General features: G+C 44.7%; 1 protein-coding gene across 3 annotated transcripts in view; it reads left to right on the top strand.

Annotated features, from left to right (window-relative positions):
* DHTKD1 (dehydrogenase E1 and transketolase domain containing 1) overlaps positions 1–25,263 on the top strand; it is a 56,531-nt gene that overhangs the window by 19,418 nt on the left and 11,850 nt on the right. For all 3 annotated transcript variants that reach the window (XM_077836599.1, XM_077836608.1, XM_077836619.1), the window contains exons 6-11: positions 8,663–8,834; positions 10,371–10,569; positions 11,543–11,855; positions 13,297–13,381; positions 19,557–19,696; positions 24,782–24,932. In XM_077836599.1, the coding sequence (XP_077692725.1) occupies positions 8,663–8,834; positions 10,371–10,569; positions 11,543–11,855; positions 13,297–13,381; positions 19,557–19,696; positions 24,782–24,932 (1,060 nt within the window). The remainder of the gene's footprint in view (positions 1–8,662; positions 8,835–10,370; positions 10,570–11,542; positions 11,856–13,296; positions 13,382–19,556; positions 19,697–24,781; positions 24,933–25,263) is intronic.

The raw sequence follows: 25,263 nt of genomic DNA, 5'->3' as shown, positions 1-25,263 counted from the left end.
GCATGAGGAAAAGAACTGACTCCAAAAGCCCATCTTTCCCCATTAATCCTTCCCTTCTTTCCTCTTAAAACGTCCATGCCCAGTATGTTGGCATTGCCCAAAATCACCTCATATTTTCGGGGCTGATGGTGGGGTTGCAAGGGGATATCCAGTTTTATCTTAACTAATGGGTAAGTTATGGTACTGCCATTTACTCCTGTAACAAGTACCTGCTTTCCGCCAGTAGGTGGCAAGCCCTGAAAACTTTCTTGCTTAATCATGGACCTTTGAGCCCCTGTGTCCATTAAGAAAGGAATAATGTGTTTGTCATTTACAGTTACATGTATCCGGGGGTCTTTTGCTGTTGTTTTCTCCTCTTTGGATTTAAGCTGGTTTATTAGGAGAGGAGACTGACCCCCGCAAGCTAGTTTCCCTGCTCTGGTAACTCTTGCAGTTGCCGCAGCAATGGAGTATACCGGGTGTCTGCAGGTGGGGAAAGAGGAGAGAGCTGCAGAGGTGCACTGGGAGTAGCATTAGTTGTCTCCCAGTCAGCTCTTCTAAAGGTGGTGAATAATTTTAGCCGCTCTGTGGGCAGTCCATTTATCACATCTCTGGGATAACCTAAAGCCAGACATTGTCTCCACAACTTGGCTCTAAGCTCCTTTTCCTCTTGGGTTGGCTCTCGCTTGTTTTTATGTCCTTTAGATGGTGCCCCCTTGTTTCCCTGAAGGGAACGCATCTTAGCTTTGCCTGTCAGTGCTCTGATGTCTCCGAATTCTCTAAAGTATGACACCAGAAGGTTTAGCAGTGCCCGAAAGGTACTGTTATGTGCTGCAGCTTCTGATCTAAGGGACAGTGCCATAGCCCTGTGGTTACTTGGAACTCCCTTAAGCAGGGGTCTGAGATCATCTACATCTACCTGACCCTCCCATGGGCTTTCATAGGCTAACTCTTGAGGGTTTTGGCCAAGCATGCTAATAACAGCCACAGTTAATAGAGCTGTTTTTACCTCATCTATGTTGGTCCAGTGCATTACTGTGGGTTCATCTCGGTCTGCTGGGTAAATTCCTCTTGCCCATCGACAAGCCAGAGACCAAAGTGTTTTAGGGGTGTTCCCCTCTGAATGTTCCAGGAATATTCCTGCACCTAAGTTAAGGCGCTCAGTTTCTTGGGCTGTCAGGCGTATATATCCACCCCCAGTGTCCCAGAGGCGGACCAGCCACTCTATTATACCTTCCTCAGGTTTTTTAGCAAAATCTCCCTGGATTGTTTTTAACTCCAAGGGAGTATATTGGCGGGTGGTAATTTTGGTAAAGTGTGTTGGAGCTTTACTCCCTTTTCCCTTTTTACCTCCCTTCTTTGTTTTTGAAGAGGTGGATGGATAATTGTCATCCCCTTCTTCATCCAGCTCTGCCCCACTCAAATTTTCCTCATGTTCTTCTGATTTGTGATGTGTGATAGCAGGTCTTAATTTTACAGAGGGACCTTCCTCCTCAGAGGAGGGGGACTCATCTGCTGAATCCCAAATGTCTCCATCCCATTCCTCAGGGTCTAGCCAGAGAGCAGTCTCAACTTTAGCCCGGTTGATACTGCGTGTTTTAGTCTCCAGTTTTTCCCTTCGTTCTATCCCTTCTTTCTCAATTAAGGGAAGTAATCTTTTCTGAAGATGTTCCATATCCCTATTCAGTGTTCTTACTCTGGTATCTAAATTCTGGCATTCCTTGTGCAGTGTGTCCCTTTCCTGTTGTAGCCTATTAAATTCTATTGCCAGACTATGATAATCCTTACAGGCAGCTTGCCAAATGTTAGTAAGCAGCCATATACAAGCACCTTTCTTCATCTTGCAGGCAGTTCTCCAGTTACAGAAATGCTGCCAGATCTCTGCTGGTTTTCCCCAATATTTCTCCAGCAGTTCTTTGCTCCACAGAGGATTTCCCCATCCCTCTTGGGTCAAACTTTTCTCTAGCTCAGGAAATTCTGTGGTGTTTATCATGACTGGTTTCATTGTGTTACTGTAGTGCAGCCTATATCACAATCCTGTTCGTGACGCCAATTTCTGTTAGCCGACGGCCGAGGATGTTTGGTGAGGTGCCAGCTATGCCCGTTTATACCATCCGTGACTTTAACCGCTAGGACGCACTGTCCCTTCGCGGCGGGCAGCCCGGGCTAGGCTGACGGATGCCCCAAGGTCCTAACCACCCGTGACTTTAACTGCTAGAGCTCAGAGCCCCTTCGCAGCGGGCAGTCAATACTGATTGACAGGTGCCCCAATGGCAGCACTAAGAGCCTCTCCACACCCGTGACTTTAACTGCTAGAGCTCACAGCTCCTTCGCAGCGGGCAGCCAGGATTGACTGACAGGTGCCCCAAGAGTTTGCCCCGTGGAGGCGGCACAACTCAACGCTAGGCTCTTAGTACTCTCACCTAATGGCCAGGCTTTAGAGCCAAAACGGCTGAGGTTCTTTAATTGTGTTGGCTGCTTTACAGTAAACCAGAGAAAACAAGTCAGGCTTATGCATAAATGGTTACCATAATTTATTAAGCTAGATTCTAATCATGTGGTTACAAAATTGCTAGTGCCTACTTATTTAAATGTAGAGATGTTACACACACAAACAAGTTACAAAACTGAAGCCACAATCCCAAAGAAAGAAAACAAAGTATAGAGCTCTATTTCAAAATATGTGTACACTAAAGATAGGAGATCAGGTGTGGGTGCTTCTTACCCTCCTTGCATCTCTCGATTCCAGCGGTGCCAAGCCAGGATCGGTCACTCAATTCCGCGGAAAGACGAATAAGGGACAAGGCGTAGGGACCCTCTTAGCTGCAGAAGCCTTGGGAGGCTGTCACTTATCTGACCAGCAGATAGATAGTGAAAAGCACTCAAAAATCATGGTGCTGTAGGTCCCCTACTTATACCTCTGTACTCCTTTATTCTCTTTCTCCTTTCTTATGCCAAATTGAGGCTGGTCTGTCTGGGTGACGCCAGCTTTCGCAAGAGTAGTTTACACTTGCAAGGGAGAGAAACAATAAGTGTTGACTACTGGACATTTCTTTTATCAGGGTAAATATTTTCCCAACTAGGATGTTGGTGTGTGTGCATCACGCTAGTTAGTAGGGGCTAAGAGCCATGTCTGTCACAGGGCCTCTGCCTGCTGTGAGCTTAATCGTTGTATCTGCCCCCAGAGGCACATTGTAGCAGCACACCTGTGCTTTCACAGCTTCAAAGGCTGTGCTGGAATATATGTTAAGTGCCCTGTTCCGGCTTCCTCCTGTGTTTCCAGCAATGCTGGTCTGGGGGGGGGGGGGGGGGGGGGGCTGGCTGTCTGGCTACAACATTCCTTGACTCCCTCTTTCATTGACACATGCTGTTTAAAGTCCATAAATATGGCCTCCTGATATGTATTTCATTCCAATATCAGCATACAGACCATTTCTCATGAGTGGGATAAGCCTTGTGACATACCATTAGACCGCTGAGGTAACCTATAATAATCTCATTGAAATATGGTTATAAATGGCGGGGGGAATTCCTGTCCATAGTGTAAGACTATAAAATACAGTTATTGCTAGCATGGTTTCAGCTGTAGTCTGGACAGGTCATAAAGCACCTGGCATGAACCACTACAGGAAATGAGAACTGGTCTAGATGGGCTACATTTCTGCTCTGGTGTGGGAATTTATTTGTTTTGAGTCATAGTGGGCTTTTAGATATAAATGCCAGTCTTTGACCATACGTATATGTTGATTTAAGTGTCTTGGGCTCATGGCTTATGTGTCTTGCAGCTTCCACTCATCTACTTTTTGTTTTAAACCTCTTTAAAGGATTTGTTTTTCCTGTAGTTGTAAATTCTGGCCAGGATTGCAGGGCATTCACCTCTAGTTAAGCTTAGACAAGGAGCATTTCCTAAGAATTTTGACATTTTATGGGGGCTTGAGTTTTTGTTTGTGCTTTTTTTTTTTTTGTTTTTTGTTAAACCAACTTTTATCTTCATCTCTTACCCTCCCAAGATCTCAGCACAGCTGCGTTCTAACTTCAAGATAATTTCAGAAATTCTGTCCAAACCACAAGTCTGAGGAAAGGAAAAGACTCTAGCATCTGGAGCAGTTTTGAGAGAGTTATCAATCAATTTTGTAAGAAGGGGGGAGGAAAATATTGCATAATCTTTTTCCATTCTATGATCAAGCCTCTCTGAATTTGCCATCCACTGTAGTGGAAAAGATCAAACTTCTGCAAGTTCTTGGGTAATGGAACTCTAATCGTGTGTATGACTAATTTTTAATAATTCCTACTGTCTGGCCCATTGACCCATCTCTCTGTAATCAAAGCTCACTGACTGAGACTTAAGAATTGACCATCTCTTTTCCTAAGTTACACTTCAATAACTTCTGAAGGGGGTGAAATTAAGGCTCAGACTATTATTGAAGACTGAGCTGAAGACTTATTGAAGACTAGGAGGGTGGTGAAGCACTGGAATGGGTTACCTAGGGAGGTGGTGGAATCTCCTTCCTTAGAGGTTTTTAAGGTCAGGCTTGACAAAGACCTGCCTGGGATGATTTTGTTGGGGATTGGTCCTCCTTTGAGCAGAGGGTTGGACTAGGTGACCTCCTGAGGTCCCTTCCAACCATGATATTCTAGGATAAATAAGCAGTAGTGGCCTCTTGATCAGGCATTGTCTAGAAACTAGTGGCAGCCAGAGTAGTTGCGGGCCATAAGCAAACCCAACCAAAGGAAATGTCTGACCTGCAGGACATGTTTGTTTTAAACCTTGAAAATATTCTTAAGTTACAATTTTTATTTTATTGGTTGTTGTGACTTAAAAGTTGCCGTTAATACAATAATCTTGACATTTCTGTAACTATTGTGAGCAAGGGTCTGAGAGCCAGACCTGCCCTTGACTCTTCTGGCCTTGAGCAAGGCATGTGTGGTCTGACTTTCAGTAGCACTGCGCACCCGCAGATTCTTTTATGGTGGATTTCTCAACATCTCTGAAAATCGGGCCATTAGCCTCTCTGTGCCTCCAGGTTCCCCTTCCCCAAAGTAGGGGTTGTGCCTGTTGTGAGGATTTAATTAGCTATGATGATTTTAATTAGAAGAAGCCTTCTATGACAGTGGTAGGTGACTACCATGGGGAAGAGATTTCAGTCCACCAATTTTTTAAATCCTAATTACAGCAATTAAAACATCGGCCAACATTATTTTATTTCCTCCCTCAAATGTAATATGGAGGCTGCCAGAAAAATCCTGTACTGCATTGCTGGGTGGTCTATATAAACATAAACTTATTTCTCCAGGAGTTGTTTTATGGAAACAACTAGGTGTAGCCTGTTCATGTCAAGGCATTTCAAAGGACATCCTAGATTTGAGAAGCGCATACGAGACATGCACGTTTTTTTCCCGTTTCTTCCCCTCCCCCCCCCAACCCCAGTAAATTCCAGGAGGACTCAAATGCCATGGGCAGAATTGAAAGTGATGCTCATGGCTGATACCAGTGAGGCTGGTTTTTGTTTATCCCCTTAGATTTTGCCACCAGATTCCATTACCCGGACCCATCCATCTCTTTTGTACAAATAAAACCTTCCCTAACCTTAGCCCCATGTCACACACGCCCTAATAATTGATTTCCCACTAGACACCCTCCTGCCTTCTAATTTTTCTGTTTTTCTTTGGGGGTGGGGGGAATGGCCAAACTTACTTCCCATGGAAGAGTCTCTGATTCCCTTTCATCGCCTAATCTCCTTGACACCCACAATGTGCACTTTCTTCTTCCCTCCTTCTGAATAAAATGACCACTGTGTAATGAAACCTTCACTAAGGCTTTGTCTACTTTAGCACTTTTGTTGGCAAGACACACCCCTGACTGATATAAGCGTCACTGACAAAAGCGCCGGTGTGGACAGCGCTATGTCAGTGGGAGACACGCTTCCGCCGCCATAACTTCCTCTGCCCATTGGGGGTAGTTTAATTATGCCTGCCGGCATAGAGCTGCTACACAGGAGACTTTGCAGTGGTACAGCTCTGCTGCTGTATGGTCCATACTGTAGACATAGCTTAAGGGCCTACCTTCAGTAGAGACAGGAAGGATGGAACAGTAGCTGGGGCATGAGCCTGGGGCTCAGGAGACCCAGATTGAATTTTCTGTTCTGCTACAGACTTCCTGTGTGACCTTGGGCAAGTCACTGACTGTGCTTCAGTTTTACAGATGGGGGAAGAGTAGCATTTCCTTAGCTCACGGTGGGGTTGAGGCATTCAAGATTCTAAGGCAATCCGATACTATAGTAAGAGGGTGGGGCATATAAAATACCGTAAGTTAAGTAACAGGCAGCCTCATGCCTTACATGACCCTTTGACATGGTTTCCATTATAATCAGGATCCTCTTATTAAAGTCTTGTCTTCTAGTTGAAGCCTGGCCTGTGGTAGAAATCACCCTTTTTTTTGGATACTTCTGAACTATCCCTGCCAGTGACAACTTATTTCAGAGGCTCATCAAAATGCTTCCGAAGAGCAAGTCCTTTGCCTTTGGAGTGCAGTAGATAGCACCAAGTATCCGGTGTTCAAAAACAAACAATCCTTGAGGAATCATCCCTTACGGTGTGTCTCATTCCCTTCCGGTCCATTTCCCATTACAGAAGCCGAACGGTTTTCTCTCCTATCAACGTGCACTGGAGTTCTCAGAAACAAAGTATAAATTTAACACCAAAGTACACATGAGAAGTTTTACTACTGGAGGAAATCTGGGCCAAAAAATTAAACTCTGTGCACAGTATTTTAAAATGCTGCATATTTTATTTGTCAAAATAACACCGTATAATGATGCTCCCATCGGCAGCTGGGGCTCCCGCTGGCAGCCCTGGGTTGGGGTGGAATCACAAATTCTATGGGGAACATTAATTCTGTGCAAATTCTGCATTGTGCAGTGGCACAGAACTTCAGCAGGAATCAAGTTTGCTTGCAAAGTGGATTTGCTGCTTTCCTTGGTTGTAGAGCAGGGAGCACTCTGTTTTTCATACTCCTGGTGTGCAGATTAAAGAGGCTTTTCTTGGCAATAATTCAGAGTCAGCCTTCTGTGGAAGACGCTTGTTAAAATATTAGCATCAAATCATTGAGTATAACTTGGTTCATCCTTTAGTTTAAGACCAAGATTATTAAGCAACTTGCTGGTGCATTGAGTGATTGTTTATTACGAGTTTCACTGTATTTCATTCCTTTCCGTTTTCTTGCACCTTAAGTAGACTGGAAGACCCAAGAAGCTTTTTCTTCAGTAGAATGAAATGTCATGGCTGGAGGCTAGCTGGTTACTGAGGGGGGAAGATTTAAGTAGAAAGAGGGCATGAGACTTAAATTCTCAAATGTCCTGTAAACTTGTGTGCTGGGTTCTGAGGAGCCTTTTTCAGTGACACACTCTGAAGGTCTTGGGATGAGACCAGAGCATTGGCCGACAAGCCTTTTCACTTGCTTTAGTGTGTGTACTGGAATGAAGCTGGTGCTATTGAGTGGGACCATGCGAAATGGAGGCTTTCGGAGAGCAGCAAAACAGCTGGAGCAAGAAGTGAAATCCTTTCAGAGATGCCAGAAACTTGCCACAGTTCATTTCTAAATTTGCAGAGGGAATGTCAGGGTCAGGAGTAGAAACGGAACTGAATGCTGGGGGTCTCCCTTGTAATGAATAACACTGCTTATCTGTGATGCCCCCTTGTAAAGATGAACTGAAAAGTTTTATTAGAACTACTTAAAATCCAGAGGTTTCATGTCACCAGGGCTTCACATGCACATTTTCTTCAATTGTGATGTGGCTAGGTTTGTATCTATAGAGTATCTGAGTCTGCGGATCCTGAATCTGAAGGTAAGACCCTCACCTGGTTTTACCTAGCAGCTTCCTAAAACTTCTAATCTTTAATGATTTTGACTATAGAGGGAGGCTTTAATAGAACCTCAGTCTGAACCACACTGAACTCTGGGGATGTTTGGATTCAAGCTCTGCAACTAAAGACTCCAGTTTCAATGCAAACCTGTAATTGAGCCCAGTGTTTTCAACTTTTTCAAAAACCTGGGCTGTTTGTAACTTTTTAAATAAATTTTCTTCAAATATGTTTTTAAGCCTACCTGTGTCTCCTGTTGATTTAGGGTCTTCAGTAGCTCTCAGTCCCTTTTAAAAACCTTTTATCTTCATTTATGTTTGTTTTTTCATCCCTTTTTTATCCTTTCTCCATATCTCTATTCTATGCCTCTATTTACTGAAGTGTAGAAAGACAGAAGCCATGTATATTTTGGCCTGCAACATTTAATTTTTGGGGGAGGGACAGTGTATCAGATGGTGACTGACTTAATTTTGTTCACTGATCTTTTACTGCAAATCTACTGCAGACTAACAACTGTCACACTTGACCAACCATGTTAGGTTATAATGCTGTGTGTAATGATAAAGTCTATTTTAAGAGATTATAGGTTTGCTCAAAGCAGTTAACAGATCAGCCAATGTGTGCACAGTTGCTGGCCGTGACTCTTCCTTGGAGTTAAAAGATTATATAAAATCTATCAAATTAGCATGGGAGTGAGTGACTGGTATTATTAGGGCTGTATGATCACTCTGAAAGATCTTGTGTAATGAATTTTTTCTCATTGTGACATCTTTCAGCATGGCTACTAACAAATCCTTTTCTGTCTCCTTCTTCTATAATTTAGGTTCATGGTGATGCTGCTTTCTCTGGTCAAGGGATTGTTCCTGAAACGTTGACACTCTCTAATCTCCCACATTTCAGAGTTGGTGGAAGCATCCATTTGATTGTTAATAATCAGCTGGGTTACACCACTCCTCCAGAGCGAGGAAGATCATCGCTATACTGTAGTGATATTGGTATGTGTAAAAGGGTCACCACACAAGTGGTTATGTAACCTGTGTAAAAGAAATTTAAACTCCCTAGTGTGAATGTCAAGTACAAATTCCTCTTTGGATTTTCACAGATAGTGTTTATGAATCCCAAGGAATCTTTTTCCACACTTATGATGAATTAAGTAAATTGGACTTGTTAATAGAGTAGAATACACTTTGCTAATAATAATAATAATTTAAACACAAAAAATTTTCATGCACTTCATGACAAAGACTTAATAGCAGAGAAAATTTACATAGTAATGCTACAGAATGCTACAGAATGTTTACCAGGCTACAGTTAAGTTTTATCAGTAACAAACTTTTTAAATTTATTTGACCAGTGTTTCAAGTATGTTTTGTGATATAGTATGAGACTTTATCACAGATTTGTTAAATTCAACAAGCATTTTTTTAAACACAGTGGGTCTCTGAAGCATTGACTTACCAAGGTTCTACTGTATGACTGTATCTTGGTTGTGATTGTAGTGTAACTGGTGGACTTGTGTGTTGAAATATGAGGTTGATGCCACTACTAGAATAAGGTGAATGAAGAGTCTCTCTCTGATTTGTCTTTGTTCACAAATCTTCTTTGATTAGCTAGATTGTATATGCTTTGTCCTTCCCATGTGTGCAGATGTAATTATATCCCCTACAACTAAAAACATATTAATGTCTTGGGCGTTTCACACTAAATCTTTGTTTCACTGCTTTAGCAAACCAGAAGTTATAGGGTGGACCCATGATAACTGATAGAGAAAGCAAATTACATTCCATTTTCTCCCTGCATTGGTTTTGTGGCTCACATCCCTAGATTTCCTTTCCATGTTGTGTATTGGTTGTGACATGGTTTATTACCCATTTGAGTCCTTGGAGAGCGATCAGGTCAGAGAACTGTGGTACTCCTGGGATTCTATGTGGAGAGGAAAAAAATCACCAGAAGGGCCAGGGAAATAGCAGGAGCATGTTAACTTCCCTGGAACATCTAAATGGAACATCTAAAAGGAAGTACAAGCGAACAGCTGGGAACTAGCTGATTTTCTGCCTAGACAGTCTAGCTCCCACACAGAGGGAAGGGAGCTCTAATGTGAGTTTGGGGTTTTCTTCTGCTTATTTGAAAAGACTTTGATTCTGACAAACCTGTCTGGGATCTGCTGGGAGCAACAGAGCATGAGTGGATTAGGGGAAGGACTGCTTCTGACCAAGGAAATTCTGTACAGATTTCAGATAAACCCTGCTTCAGGTTAAAAATTGTATTTTGTTTCTTTGCTGGAGCAAGAGGCAACCAAAAGACTGCCAGCCTGGGAAGGCTTTAGTTTCCATCCAGAATGAGAGGATTTAGAGACTGTGTGCACAAAACCTGTTAGAAGCTTTACTTCACTCTGGAACCATACTGTGGACCCATTTGCACACATGCACAGGGTTGAGGTGATTGTAACAACCACAAAGACTCTTCTCCCTGCTTTGTTAGATCTTGCCCTGAGTTTGACTCATAAATCCATATGTTGAACTTCTGTTCAGGTAAGATAATTGGGTGTGCAGTTATCCATGTGAATGGTGATGATGCTGAAGAAGTCATCCGAGCGACGCGATTAGCTGTTGAATACCAGCGTCACTTCCGCAGGGATGTGATTGTAGACTTGCTGTGCTACAGACAGTGGGGACACAATGAACTCGATGAGCCATTCTTCACCAACCCCAGCATGTATAAAATCATCAGGTAGGTTAATGCTAGCAAAGGAAGGTGTATAACTCATGCCTAAACCAGCTGCAGTAATGATCAGTTTATCCTCAATTGTAACAGAAGCCTCTATGAAATTTAAGGTCCCTGTTTACATGGCACATTCTGTCCTGCTGTTGGCAATGGTGCACCAGCATCTGTGTTTGCAGCAGGGTAAGTACTAGTGTGGACATGGCTATGCTCTTTGGAGCACACTGTCAAGACATCTTGCATATTAAAGAGAAACTGGGCATTACTGATGATGGTGTTAGTGCTTGAATATGCAGTTTGATGCTCCTTTGAAGAACAAGTTAATATAGTCCATCTGCATTTTAAAACTTCCCAGTAGCTATTCTTGATTGGTTTGCCCTTTGCTCATGAGCGTCTGGGATTCAGGACACAGACAACTGGTTGGGAAGGGTTTGCAGATCAGGGCTGATGGCCATTGTCAGAGCTGTGTGTGGGAGGCTTACACAATGCCTGCTTAAGCTGGTTCCTGCCAGTTCAGCTAGAATCCTGTTTTATGAGCAGTAAAACTTACCCTAACTTTATCCCCACTCCAAAAAAGTTTTTTCAAAATGTGCTAGCCAGTATATTCTGGCACTTCAGATGGAGCATGCATGCAATGTTCACTATGGTGGAAAAGAAGGCTTAGACTCCTTGTCTTAACTCACCTTGCTGTGAGTTTATCATTATTAGAGTGCAACTCTGATTTTGAGTCTTTCTTTTTGACCATAGCTGCCAGTACAGATGCTTCTCCAATAATAAACAAGATAGCACAAATTGTCCTGGAGAATTTCTGCCCCTTATTTTTTGGAGGGCCTCCATCTAAATGATTGTAACCCAGCAGATCATTCACTCCAGTTCTTGGAATGAGTTTATATTGCCATCTGGCAGCAACAAGGTTGTATTTCCTTGTTACTACAGTGATGGCACAGTGTACGTGCATGGGGTTTGACTTCCTCCCTGACAGATCCCGTAAGAGTGTCCCAGACATGTATGCAGAGCGTCTAATAGCCAGTGGGCTCATGACTGAGGATGAGGTATTGGAGATAAAGACTTCATATTACTCCAAGCTGAATGATCATCTAGCCAACATGATGATGTATAGCCCCCCTTCAACCAACCTGCAAGCTCACTGGAGTGGCATGGTGGAACCCTCTGCTAGGATCACCATTTGGGATACAGGCCTGCCTGTGCCACTCCTGCAATTCATTGGCATCAAGTCCGTGGAGGTGCCTGAAGAGCTCCAGATGCACAGTCATCTTCTGAGGACGCATGTACAGGTCTGTAAGGCTTAATGAAGTCTATCTTCTTATTCCATAGCTCAAAAAAAAAACCTGTTAAGGGGGAAATCTAACACCACAAAGCATGCAACTAACGAACAACAAAGTCGTCTTGTAAAAGAAATAATTCTTCCCTGATGAGGCTGATTTGAGCTTTGCAAGGCTTGAACCACTATTTTTTGTATGTGTGCGAGAAATACAGGGTAATCTCCCCAAAATTATAGCACTTTGTTTTTTCCTTTATTCTATCAATAAAAAATGTTTTAACAAACTTGGGTTAGGTCTTTTTAAAACTCTTAAACGGAATAAAAACTTACTTTATGGGAGACTCTCAGGGATTGGTAATAGAATATAGAGTCTATTTCCTCTATATATAGGTCCCCAGTATAAATGTGCACCAGGTTGTTGTTAGTCACCTTCATTACTAATGTGTGATGGCTAGTAAGTTGTCTGTATAAAATTATTTTGTTCCAGTTCTAAGTGAATGCATCCACATAACAAAATTATTGGCATTGATAGGCAGCCTAAGAGAGGCCAAGAGTTGAATGGGCAGGAAGACTGACCTAGCCTACCTCCCTCCACATCCATGGGTGCATGTTGGAAGGGGAGTGTTTTGGAGAATATTTTGTATGGTTGCTGTCTAATCTGTTTTAGTCAGCTCTGGAGACTGGAAATCTTCCATCTGGCATCTTTCCCCAGCACTAACATAAACAAAAAACTGTGATATTAAAAGCACAGCCTGTACTCCAAGGAGTTTAAAATCTAGATCCTGCAATTGGATCCATGATTCACTGATGATCTGCATGGACAAATGTGTCCACCACATAGAACTGATTGCAGGATCGGGGCCTAAGGTGACTGTCAGCAAGTGGCCTCCTCCCAGGTGTTCCCTGGTGGCCTGCAAGTGCCCTACCACCTCATTTTCTCCTCGATTTCTTAATAAACTCAAAAGGGCTCTGTCAAGTCCAATATCAGCCCTCCTTTAGGGTACGGTTTGAACTTAAAGTTCAAAACTAAACAAAGTCTTCCCTCCAGTTTTCAGCTGGGCACAGCCCCAAACTACCTTGGTGTCTCAGGGTCCTTCTTGCCTTAGCAGGCAATTCCCAGCCCTTCCCAGCTGGAGCAGTTCTCCTGATTTCAGGGCCTTCCCTCCAGGAGCCTCTCACTCTGATGCTAAAGGGGAGTCACCGGGTCCATACCCAGCTGGCTCTAATTAAACCACACAACTCATCCCAGATGTGGCAGACAGGGCTAATTGTACAGAGTTGACAAGTTCCAGGGCTCCAGCTCTTAAAGGGGCGAGCCACTCTGTTATAGTGACTAATAAAACTTTAGAGATGTTGCTCTGTGTATTTTTCTAGTTATCTCGGTTGAACTGTAATGTCTGAGGTGCAGAATGACAAAGCTAAATTCACTGATCTATTCTTTAAAAAATATTCAGGCAAGAATACAGAAAGTGAAGGAAGGAACAAAGTTGGACTGGGCTACAGCTGAAACATTAGCTTTTGGTTCACTACTCAGCCAAGGTAAGGGGCAACTAGACAGCAGATAGTATAACGTTGCTTCAGTGACAATCTAATATGCTATGAGAGTTTGTTTTTTTTAATGTATCTCATGATCAATTCCAAGAGTTGTGACTATATAAAAGCCCAATAAAATAGAATCTTTTTCCAATAAAAAGGCAACCATGACCACCTTGTGCCATTTATACTTGTAGGTTAGATACTAGGAGGTCCAGAGGATAAAGCCCTGATTCACTGAAACATATTTTCTTGTGCTTAAAGCTAAGACCCATTGAAATAAATGGGACTACTCATAGGGTATGTCTACACTACGGAATAAGGTCGAATTTATAGAAGTCGGTTTTTTAGAAATCGGTTTTATATATTCGAGTGTGTGTGTCCCCACAGAAAATGCTCTAAGTGCATTAACTCGGCGGAGCGCTTCCACAGTACCGAGGCTAGAGTCGACTTCCAGAGCGTTGCACTGTGGGTAGCTATCCCACAGTTCCCGCAGTCTCCGCTGCCCATTGGAATTCTGGGTTGAGATCCCAATGCCTGATGGGGCTAAAATATTGTCGCGGGTGGTTCTGGGTACATATCGTCAGGCCCCCGTTCCCTCCCTCCCTCCGTGAAAGCAAGGGCAGACAATCGTTTCGCGCCTTTTTTCCTGAGTTACCTGTGCAGACGCCATACCACGGCAAGCATGGAGCCCGCTCAGGTAACAGTCACCCTATGTCTCCTGGGTGCTGGCAGACGCGGTACGGCATTGCTACACAGTAGCAGCAACCCCTTGCCTTGTGGCAGCAGACGGTACAGTACGACTGGTAGCCGTCATCGTCATGTCCGATGTGCTCCTGGCCACGTCGGCCGGGAGCCCCTGGACAGACATGGGCGCAGGGACTAAATTTGGAGTGACTTGACCAGGTCATTCTCTTTAGTCCTGCAGTCAGTCCTATTGAACCGTCTTATGGTGAGCGGGCAGGCGATACGGATTGCTAGCAGTCGTATTGTACCATCTTCTGCCAGGCAGGCAAGAGATGAGGATGGCTAGCAGTCGTACTGTACCATCTTCTGCCGAGCAGCTATCGGATGTGGATGGCATGCAGTCCTTCTGCACCGTCTGCTGCCAGCCAAAGATGTAAAAGATAGATGGAGTGGATCAAAACAAGAAATAGACCAGATTTTGTTTTGTACTCATTTGCTTCCCCCCCTCCCCTGTCTAGGGGACTCATTCTTCTAGGTCACACTGCAGTCACTCACAGAGAAGGTGCAGCGAGGTAAATCTAGCCATGTATCAATCAGAGGCCAGGCTAACCTTCCTATTCCAATAAGAAGGATAACTTAGGTGCACCATTTCTTATTGGAACCCTCCATGAAGTCCTGCCTGAAATACTCCTTGATGTAAAGACACCCCCTTTGTTGATTTTTAGCTCCCTGAAGCCAACCCTGTAAGCCGTGTCGTCAGTCGCCCCTCCCTCTGTCAGAGCAACGGCAGACAATCGTTCCGCGCCTTTTTTCTGTGCGGACGCCATACCAAGGCAAGCATGGAGGCCACTCAGCTCACTTTGGCAATTAGGAGCACATTAAACACCACACGCATTATCCAGCAGTATATGCAGCACCGGAACCTGGCAAAGCGATACCGGGCGAGGAGGCGACGTCAGCGCGGTCACGTGAATGATCAGGACATGGACACAGATTTCTCTGAAAGCATGGGCCCTGCCAATGCATGCATCATGGTGCTAATGGGGCAGGTTCATGCTGTGGAACGCCGATTCTGGGCTCGGGAAACAAGCACAGACTGGTGGGACCGCATAGTGTTGCAGGTCTGGGACGATTCCCAGTGGCTGCGAAACTTCCGCATGCGTAAGGGCACTTTCATGGAACTTTGTGACTTGCTTTCCCCTGCCCTGAGGCGCATGAATACCAAGATGAGAGCAGGCCTCACAGTTGAGAAGCGAGTGGCGATAGCCCTGTGGAAGCTTGCAACGCCAGACAGCTACCGGTCAGTTAGGAATCAATTTGGAGTGGGCAAATCTACTGTGGGGGCTGCTGTGATGCAAGTAGCCCACACAATCAAAGATCTGCTGATATCAAGGGTAGTGACCCTGGGAAATGTGCAGGTCATAGTGGATGGCTTTGCTGCAATGGGATTCCCTAACTGTGGTGGGGCCATAGACGGAACCCATATCCCTATCTTGGCACCGGAGCACCAAGCTGCCGAGTACATAAACCGCAAGGGGTACTTTTCGATAGTGCTGCAAGCTCTGGTGGATCACAAGGGACGTTTCACCAACATCAATGTGGGATGGCCGGGAAAGTGCATGATGCTCGCATCTTCAGGAACTCTGGTCTGTTTCAAAAGCTGCAGGAAGGGACTTTATTCCCAGACCAGAAAATAACTGTTGGGGATGTTGAAATGCCTATATGTATCCTTGGGGACCCAGCCTACCCCTTAATGCCATGGCTCATGAAGCCGTACACAGGCAGCCTGGACAGTAGTCAGGAGCTGTTCAACTACAGGCTGAGCAAGTGCAGAATGGTGGTAGAATGTGCATTTGGACGTTTAAAGGCGCGCTGGCGCAGTTTACTGACTCGCTTAAACCTCAGCGAAACCAATATTCCCACTGTTATTACTGCTTGCTGTGTGCTCCACAATATCTGTGAGAGTAAGGGGGAGACGTTTATGGCGGGGTGGGAGGTTGAGGCAAATCGCCTGGCTGCTGGTTACGCACAGCCAGACACCAGGGCGGTTAGAAGAGTACAGGAGGGCGCGGTACACATCAGAGAAGCTTTGAAAACCAGTTTCATGACTGGCCAGGCTACGGTGTGAAAGTTCTGTTTGTTTCTCCTTGATGAAACCCCCCGCCCCTTGGTTCACTCTACTTCCCTGTAAGCTAACCACCCGCCCCTCCTCCCTTCAATCACCGCTTGCAGAGGCAATAAAGTCATTGTTGCTTCACATTCATGCATTCTTTATTCATTCATCACACAAATAGGGGGATGACTACCAAGGTAGCCCAGGAGGGGTGGTGGAGGAGGGAAGGAAAATGCCACACAGCACTTTAAGCACAGCACTTTAAAAGTTTACAACTTTAAAATTTATTGAATGACAGCCTTCTTTTTTTTGGGCAATCCTCTGTGGTGGAGTGGCTGGTTGGCCGGAGGCCCCCCCACCGCGTTCTTGGGCGTCTGGGTGTGGAGGCTATGGAACTTGGGGAGGAGGGCGGTTGGTTACAGAGGGGCTGCAGTGGCAGTCTGAGCTGCAGCAAAGGCAGCTGGAGCACAACCATACACTGGAGCATACTGGTTTGGTCCTGCAGCAGCCTCAGCATTGAATCCTGCCTCCTCTCATCACGCTGCCGCCACATTTGAGCTTCAGCCCTCTCTTCAGCCCGCCACCTCTCCTCCAGGTCATTTTGTGCTTTCCTGCACTCTGACATTATTTGCCTCCACGCATTCGTCTGTGCTCTGTCAGTGTGGGAGGACAGCATGAGCTCGGAGAACATTTCATCACGAGTGCGTTTTTTTTTTTTTCTTTCTAAGCTTCACTAGCCTCTGGGAAGGAGAAGATCCTGTGATCATTGAAACACATGCAGCTGGTGGAGAAAAAAAAAAGGGACAGCGGTATTTAATAAGACACATTTTATAAAACAGTGGCTACACTCTTTTTCAGGGTAAACCTTGCTGTTAACATTACATACATAGCACATGTGCTTTCGTTACAAGGTTGCATTTTGCTTCCCCCCACCGCGTGACTACCCCCTCAACCTTCCCCCCTCCCTGTGGCTAACAGCGGGGAACATTTCTGTTTAGCCACAGGCAAACAGCCCAGCAGGAATGGGCTCCTCTGAGTGTCCCCTGAAGAAAAGCACTCTATTTCAACCAGGTGACCATGAATTCTATCTCACTCTTCTGAGGATAACACGGAGAGATAAAGAACGGATATTGTTTGAATGCCAGCAAACATACACTGCAATGCTTTGTTCTACAGTGATTCCCGAGTACGTGTTACTGGCCTGGAGTAGTAAAGTGTCCTACCATGAAGGACGCAATAAGGCTGCCCTCCCCAGAAACCTTTTGCAAAGGCTTTAGGACTACATCTAGGAGAACCGTGAATGCCAGGGCAAAGTAATCCTTTCACATGCTTGCTTTTAAACCATGTATAGTATTTTAAAAGGTACACTCACCAGAGGTCCCTTCTCCGCCTGCTGGGTCCAGGAGGCAGCCTTGGGTGGGTTCGGGGGTACCGGCTCCAGGTCCAGGGTGAGAAACAGTTCCTGGCTGTCGGGGAAAACCGGTTTCTCCGCTTGCTTGCTGTGAGCTATCTACAACCTCCTCCTCATCTTCTTCGTCCCCAAAACCTGCTTCCGTATTGCCTCCATCTCCATTGAAGGAGTCCAACACGGCTGGGGTAGTGGTGGCTGAACCCCCTAAAATGGCATGCAGCTCATCATAGAAGCGGCATGTTTGGGGCTCTGACCCGGAGCGGCCGTTCGCCTCTCTGGTTTTCTGGTAGGCTTGCCTCAGCTCCTTCAGTTTCACGTGGCACTGCTTCGGGTCCCTGTTATGGCCTCTGTCCTTCATGCCCTGGGAGATTTTGACAAAGGTTTTGGCATTTCGAAAACAGGAACGGAGTTCTGATAGCACGGATTCCTCTCCCCAAACAGCGATCAGATCCCGTACCTCCCGTTCGGTCCATGCTGGAGCTCTTTTGCGATTCTGGGACTCCATCATGGTCACTTGTGCTGATGAGCTCTGCATGGTCACCTGCAGCTTGACACGCTGGCGAAACAGGAAATGAGATTCAAAAGTTCGCGGTTCTTTTCCTGTCTACCTGGCCAGTGCATCTGAGTTGAGAGCGCTGTCCAGAGCGGTCACAATGGAGCACTCTGGGATAGCTACCGGAGGCCAATACCATCGAATTGTGTCCACAGTACCCCAAATTCGAGCCGGCAACGTTGATTTAAGCGCTAATCCACTTGTCAGGGGTGGAGTAAGGAAATCGATTTTAAGAGCCCTTTAAGTCGAAATAAAGGGCTTTATTGTGTGGACGGGTGCAGGTTTACATCGATTTAACGCTGCTAAATTCGACGTAAAGTCCTAGTGTAGACCAGGGCACAGATTCATAGATATTTAGGTCCAAAGGGACCATTATGATCATCTAATCTGACCTCCTGCACAATGCAGGCCACAGAATTTCACCCATCACTCCTACAAAAAAAAAAAAATCTCACGCCTATGTCTGTGCTATTGAAGTCCTCAAATTGTAGTTTAAAGACTTCAAGGAGCAGAAAATCCTCCAGCAAGTGACCCGTGCCCCATGCTACAGAGGAAGGCGAAAAACCTCCAGGGCCTCTTCCAATCTGCCCTGGAGGAAAATTCCTTCCCATAAGTATATATTTAACTTGAAGCTTAAGGCTGAATTTTTTCACCTCCTAGGCCTGGATTCAGGTTTGTACTACATTGCATGCAAGGCACATGCATTCTGTGGTTTGCTTCTGGCTTCGTGTACACTTAACATTATAAAATAGGTAAGCAGTTTGTCACTAGTGGAGGTCTCTGCTCAAGAGCATCCTGTTCTAAAGTAAAAGGCAGATACCCAGTACTAATTTTATTCCTCCGCATGGGTAAACTAATAGTAATTTTAATAATTGATAGTCAAGTTGATGCTGTACCATCACATAAGTAATCTCAGTGCTTGCTCAAAAAAACTTAAGACTCTAATGCAGACACAGACTAAAAACAGTTCAAACACATCGATCTAGATATTTACATGACCGTGCCTGGAGAGGTGCAGAGAGCATGCTGAGTCTTAATAGGAGGTGTGTGTGTTTGAAGGAGGGGAGTAAGATTTTGCCCAAGAGAACTAGAGATGTTTGGTGTAAGAGTAAGGAGTGGAGTGGAAGAAGGTATAAAGATAAGAATGGTAGAAAGGATTCCTAGAGAGCCATTAAGGAACAAGCCTTGGGAGTTGTGGGGGAGAAGTGAGGGCAGGGATGCGTAAAGAAGAGTAGAGTTGCACAGAGCCCTGATGATTAGAAAAAGAAGCTTTAATTTGATATGCTTAGTGAGGTGAAACCAGAGAGGATTTTGAAGAGGGAAGTGATATTGTTGAGTAAGGAGTAGTTGTCACTAGTAGTCTCTCCCTTTATGACTTTGATTGTTTAAAGTTACTTTTGTTTCTTGCTTGATAAAGGGTTTAATATCCGACTAAGTGGCCAGGATGTTGGCAGAGGAACATTCAGCCAACGACACGCAATGTTGGTTTGCCAAGAGACAGATGAAACCTATATCCCGCTGAATCATTTGTCTCCGGATCAGAAAGGCTTCCTAGAGGTATGGTGTATGCTTTATAGAACAGGTCACTTGTCCATGTCTTCACATAGTTATATGCAAATTATTATAACAGTGTTTTGCTTCTCAAAAGGTCTTCTCAAAGGTGGATAACTTGCCATTCCATAAATGGGGAGCCTGAGCCTCAGAAAATAATTGGGTTGCCCAAGGTCATACAATGAGCCAAAGTGAGAGTAGGGAATAGAAAGACCAATTACTTACCTTACAGTAACTCTGGTTCTTCAAGATGTGTTGTCCCTGTGGATTCCACTTTCAGTGCACCTGCATCCCCATGCATGTGAGATCAGATTATTTTGTCCACTAGAGTCTGTTGGAGCAGTGCCTGTGCCCTAGATGTCTTCGTGCACTCCCACCCTACAAAACGAGATCATAATTAAGGCTACATTTATGTCCTGGAGGTTATGGAAATCATGGAATCTGTGACTTTCAGAGACCTCTGTGACATTCTCAGTTTCAGTCCCTGGGGCTGCAGGCCTCAGGAGCTGGCAGCCAGTGGGGCGATGGCAGCAGGATTCCAGTGACAGGGGGCCCTCCTCAGAGTTCCAGTGACAGGTGACTTTGCGCGGCGGGGAGGCAGACACCTCAGGCAAGCAGCTGGGGGGTGTCCCATTTTCTCTTTGGGAAATATGGTCACCCTGCAGCTTCCAGCTGCCGTGGGCAGAGGGGGAACACCACAGCTCCCAGCCACCACCATGGCAGGGGAAACCATGGAGCCGCAGCAGCAGAAGTCAGACAGGTCACAACTTCCATTAATTTTCGTTTATTGCTCATGACCTATCTGTGACTTTTTTACTAAAAATAACCCTGATAAAATCTTAGCCTTAGTCACAGTAGAAAGCGTGGGCCCGCCTGTCTGTTTCTTTGCTAAAGCAGAATGTCAGAGAAGTTCGACTCTGTAGTAGCTGGCAAGGAGGGTGGTATGTAGAATCCATGTGGACAACACATCTCCAAGAAACTTGCCTTACATTAACTTGCAATTGTTCATTCTTCAAATGATTGTCCGCATGGACTCTACTCTTGGTAGCTAACAGTTATGTTTGGTCGGAGTGGGGTAGTAGGAGTTCCAGTTAGGATAGTAGGACAGCCCTACCAAAAGAGATCTAATCTGAAAGCCTCTACCCCAGAGGCTTTCAGATACAAAGAATAGTGTCCAGTGCATGTGTCAACTGGGCGCCACATAACTGCCTTGCAGATTTTCAGAATAGGGACACTCTTGAAACAGACAGCAGAGGCTGCCTAAGCTGTAGTGGAATAAGTTCCAGTATAGCTAAATGGATCTAGCCTGGTTAATTTATAACATGTCCTCATGCAGTTAGATTATCCCTAAGGGGATATTGCCTGACTATTAATGCTCTCTGCAAAGGCTACAAACAGTCTAAGTGTGTTCCTGGATGGTTTTGTCTTCTCAATGTAAAAAGACAGTCGCCTTACTACATCTAGTGTGTGAAGGTTAGCTTCTCTGGGGTGCAGGAAGGCTTGGGGAAGAAAACTAGGAGATGGAGAATAAATTGGTTCCTATAGAATTCTGAAACAATTTTGGGCAGGAACTTGAGGTGAGGCCTGAGAGTAACTTTATCCTTAGGGAATACTGTGTAAGGGAGCCCACCCCAAAGGTCTGAATCTCTCCTATCCTTTGAGCTAATGTAATGGCTATTAAAGGCAGTTTTCATAGATTGTGGTAAATGGAACAGGTGGCTAAGGACTCAGATGGGGAATCCATCAACTCCGCTAATACTATATTGAGTTCCCAAGAGGGAGGGAGCTCCCAGACTGAGGGGAAAAACCTGCCTTAAGGAGCTTTGTCACAGTTGGGTAAAAAACAGTATGGCCCTGAATAGGAGGGCAGTGTGCAGATGTAGCTGCTAGGTGGTGCTAATATCGTCCAGATTTTTTCAAGGGCTAGTAAATAGCCCAGTATTGCTGAAATGAGTGTAGTCCAGTAAGACAGTTAGTGCTGAGATGCCTAGATAGACAACCTCTTCTACTTAAAAAGCAAAGTTGGCTTGAGGCTTTCCTGCTTTAGAGCAGAATTTTCTGAACTTTGTCTAAGCAGCTTCTTTCAATGGATGTCATGTAGCCAGTATCGCGGCTGTCAGGTGTAACAGTGCTGGGTCCAGGTGCAGGATCTCACTGTTCTGAATGACTACTAGATTGAGCAGGTAAGGTGATCGAGGGCTGAACTGAGAGATTGTCCGATCCAAATAATGGAACTGTCCAGCGAATGCTGGAGCTGTCATGATTCAGAGTTTGAGACCAGAAGGGACTTTTAGATTATCTAGTATGACCTATATAGCACCGGCCATTAACATATCACTCAGTTACCCCTGTATTGAGCCCACTAACTAGTGATTGGATGCCTTTCCGGAGGATGTGCTTTACTCAGTCTTCTATGAAGACATCAAGAGAGGGAGGATCCACCATTTGCCTTGATAATTTGTTCCAATGGTTTATCACTTTTTTTATTTTTATTTTTAAAACAGAATTATACCTAATTTGAATTTGTCTGGCTTCAGCTTCCATCCATTAGTTCTTGTTTGCCTTTCTCTGCTAGATTAAAGAGGCCATTAGTATTTTCTCCATATGAAGGTACTCACATACTGTAATCAATTCACCTCTCAGTCTTCTTTTTGGTAAACTGAACAGATAGACTTAAAGAGCTCAATCACTGTAATAATTAGTCCTGTGTCTTGTCTTGGTTTCCTCAAAACCCTTGGTATTGTGAGAATTGGCACAAAGATATACATCAGTCCCAGAGTACCAGGGATATGAGCAGTATCTGTCAAATCCTGGGCTAGAACCCCCTCTGGAACAAACTGTTTGACACCTGTTATTCTGGTCTGTGGCAAATAGGTCTATTTCTGGGAATCCCCACTTGCAAAAGGCATTCTGCAGGACTGAGTCTCTCAGAACGGTCTGCTGGGTTGGTCTCCTAATGTGTTTTGAAGGCTGGAAAGATGCAGAGCCACTGGTAAGATTTGATTTGGAATGCACCAAGTAGTCTCTGCCTTGTCAGGCCATCATGCTCTCCCATCTATTGGCATAATGCATGATTGTGGTGTTATCTGTCAACTCTTAAATTATGGATCTATGGAGAAGAGGCAGGAACACTTTGCATGGCAGGCAGATGGCTCTGAGCTCTAGGATGCTTATGTGGAGATGAGCTTCCTGAAGAGACCATGGGTCCTGAATTCAGAGATAATCTAGAGGAGTTCCCCATCCCTCAGTGGGAGATCTGTCACCAGTCTTGGTAGACAGATGTGCAGAGAATTTTTGCATACCTAAAAAATCTTTTTTCACCAGATTAACAAAGACTTCAGACCACAACCATCATTTCCATGTGATATCTACTGGGTAAATACACTAATTTCAGCCATTCTTGCATGGAGGATAGGGGAATTCTGGCAAACTGTGTCACATAGGCATGATGTGTCATGGACATCTGAGACATGCTTTTACTGATGTGCTTTGGTGAGGTTTTACTATTGTCAAGAATCTTTCCTGTGGAAGGTAAACTCTCGCTGACCTGGAATCTAGTGCTGCTCCTATGCACTCTGTGCTTTGAGTCTGAATTAGTGTGGACTTCTTTCTGTTGACTGTGAGGTCCCATGAAGTAAAGAGCTTTAAAGTTACTTGGATAGAAGTGGTCATCTGTGGGGTTTATCTTCCTCAAACCAGCTAGTCTTTGAGGTGTGTGTAGACCTGGCTACCTTGCCTCCTTAGATGAGCTGCCACAAGTGTCAAATCCTTCATAAATACCTTTGATGCTGTGGAGAGACCAGAGGTCACCATCCTGTACCAGTAATAAAATGATCCTGCTAGAAATCTGAGGTATTTCCTCTGGGCTGCATGAATAGATAAGTGGAAAGATGGCTCTTGACCTGCAAGACAACTGAATCGGTCTTGAGGCTCTAACAAGGGAATTATGGAGGCTATGGCATCTGAGGATACTGGGTACTAACGGAAAGGGAATGACGAGGTAACTATGGTTGAGCTCTGACCTTCCTCTCACTCTGCGAGGAGGCTTGTACTGCGCTCTCAAGTAGCGGCTTCAGGTGGGCTTCTCTAGCTTGCCCCTTCTCGAAGAGAACTCGGAAACATATGGAGCCTTGCTTGGGGCTGTATCTCTCTCTTAGGCAAAGCAGGCACCAGAAGTGTGTGTTGTCACGGGCATCGAAGTTTTGCATGAGGGACATGTCTTGAATCCCAGCCATTTAGCTTTTGCCATGTTACTAGCACCCCCGAATGGGAGGATGGGTGTAGTGTAGCCTAACTGAAGCTTACTCAAGAAAAATTATGCAACAGAAATATAATATAACGTCATTTGTTTTTTTACAACCGGCACTAACGAACAACTGAGTAGTAGGCCCACTAACTAACTATACTAGCACAATGTGCAGTGAAGAAGGCGGACGCTGTGAAAGTTCAGTCTCACTGCCATGGTCTGCAAGAAGGACCTGAGGAATGGTTGGGCCCATTCTGCCTTTTATGTCCTTGGGTGGTGGTGGGAGTAAGGAGGATATGTAGAATGCAGATGCTGCTCCAACAGACACTAGTGGCCAGAAGAATCCAATCTTATGCACACGGGGCATGTGCACATCAGGAGTTGAATCCATGTGGACAATCTGTTGGAGAGCCAGGGTTTACAGAATTCCAGTTCACTTCTCTAATAACTGAGATGGGTGGGTTTTTTGCCATAGAAGTGACTCTGCAGGTAAAAAGCATTGTGGTCTGACTTACAGGGAGGAGGTCAATTAATTGTGTCAGTTCAGCAACGCATTCAACTCAAGCTCTTGGTTATTTTATTTCGGATAGTTGAGAAAGAGGGGTTCTGGGTTTTCTTTTTCTTTTTGCAGAGGGGGAGGAGATCAGCTGTGGAGGTGAATGAGACTATGAAGTAGCATTATAGCTCCCCTGCAATTTATTTCGCCCTCCCTCCCCTGAAAAAAGGTGATTATGGAATGCCTCCCAAACATTCCTATCATAGACGTGCTCTGATTCTGAAAAATAGTCAAATTCAAACATCTTCTTTCACCCACCTATGTTTTCCAAACTCTTTCTCTTTGTTAGGTGAGCAATAGCCCACTGTCTGAAGAAGCTGTGCTTGGTTTTGAGTATGGAATGAGTATTGAAAGCCCCAAGTTACTGCCAATTTGGGAGGCCCAGTTTGGTGACTTCTTTAATGGAGCCCAGATAATATTTGACACTTTCATCTCTGGAGGTGAGTGGAACAAATTTATTAAAATAAAGATATTTCTTACATGTGTTACAGAAATTCCTTTTTAACTAAAAGAGCCCATGCTCATGGCAAGCAATTCTGTATCTTGGATTTCTTATATGTAATACAATTTGGATAATCTGGCTATGGTACTTATATGGTCCCAATTACTGTTATATCTGAGCACCTCAGTCTTTAATGTATTTACCCTCCCAACACCCTGTGAAGTAGGGCAGTACTATTTTCCCCATTTTACAGTTGGGGAACTGAGGCAGAGAGAGACTAAATGACTTTCCCAAAAGTCAACTGGGAAGTCTATACAGGAGCATAGACT

This window comes from Eretmochelys imbricata, chromosome 1 (assembly GCF_965152235.1).
Source record: "Eretmochelys imbricata isolate rEreImb1 chromosome 1, rEreImb1.hap1, whole genome shotgun sequence".
Taxonomy (NCBI): Eukaryota; Metazoa; Chordata; order Testudines; family Cheloniidae; genus Eretmochelys; species Eretmochelys imbricata.
This window is presented reverse-complemented; position numbering and strand designations above follow the sequence as displayed.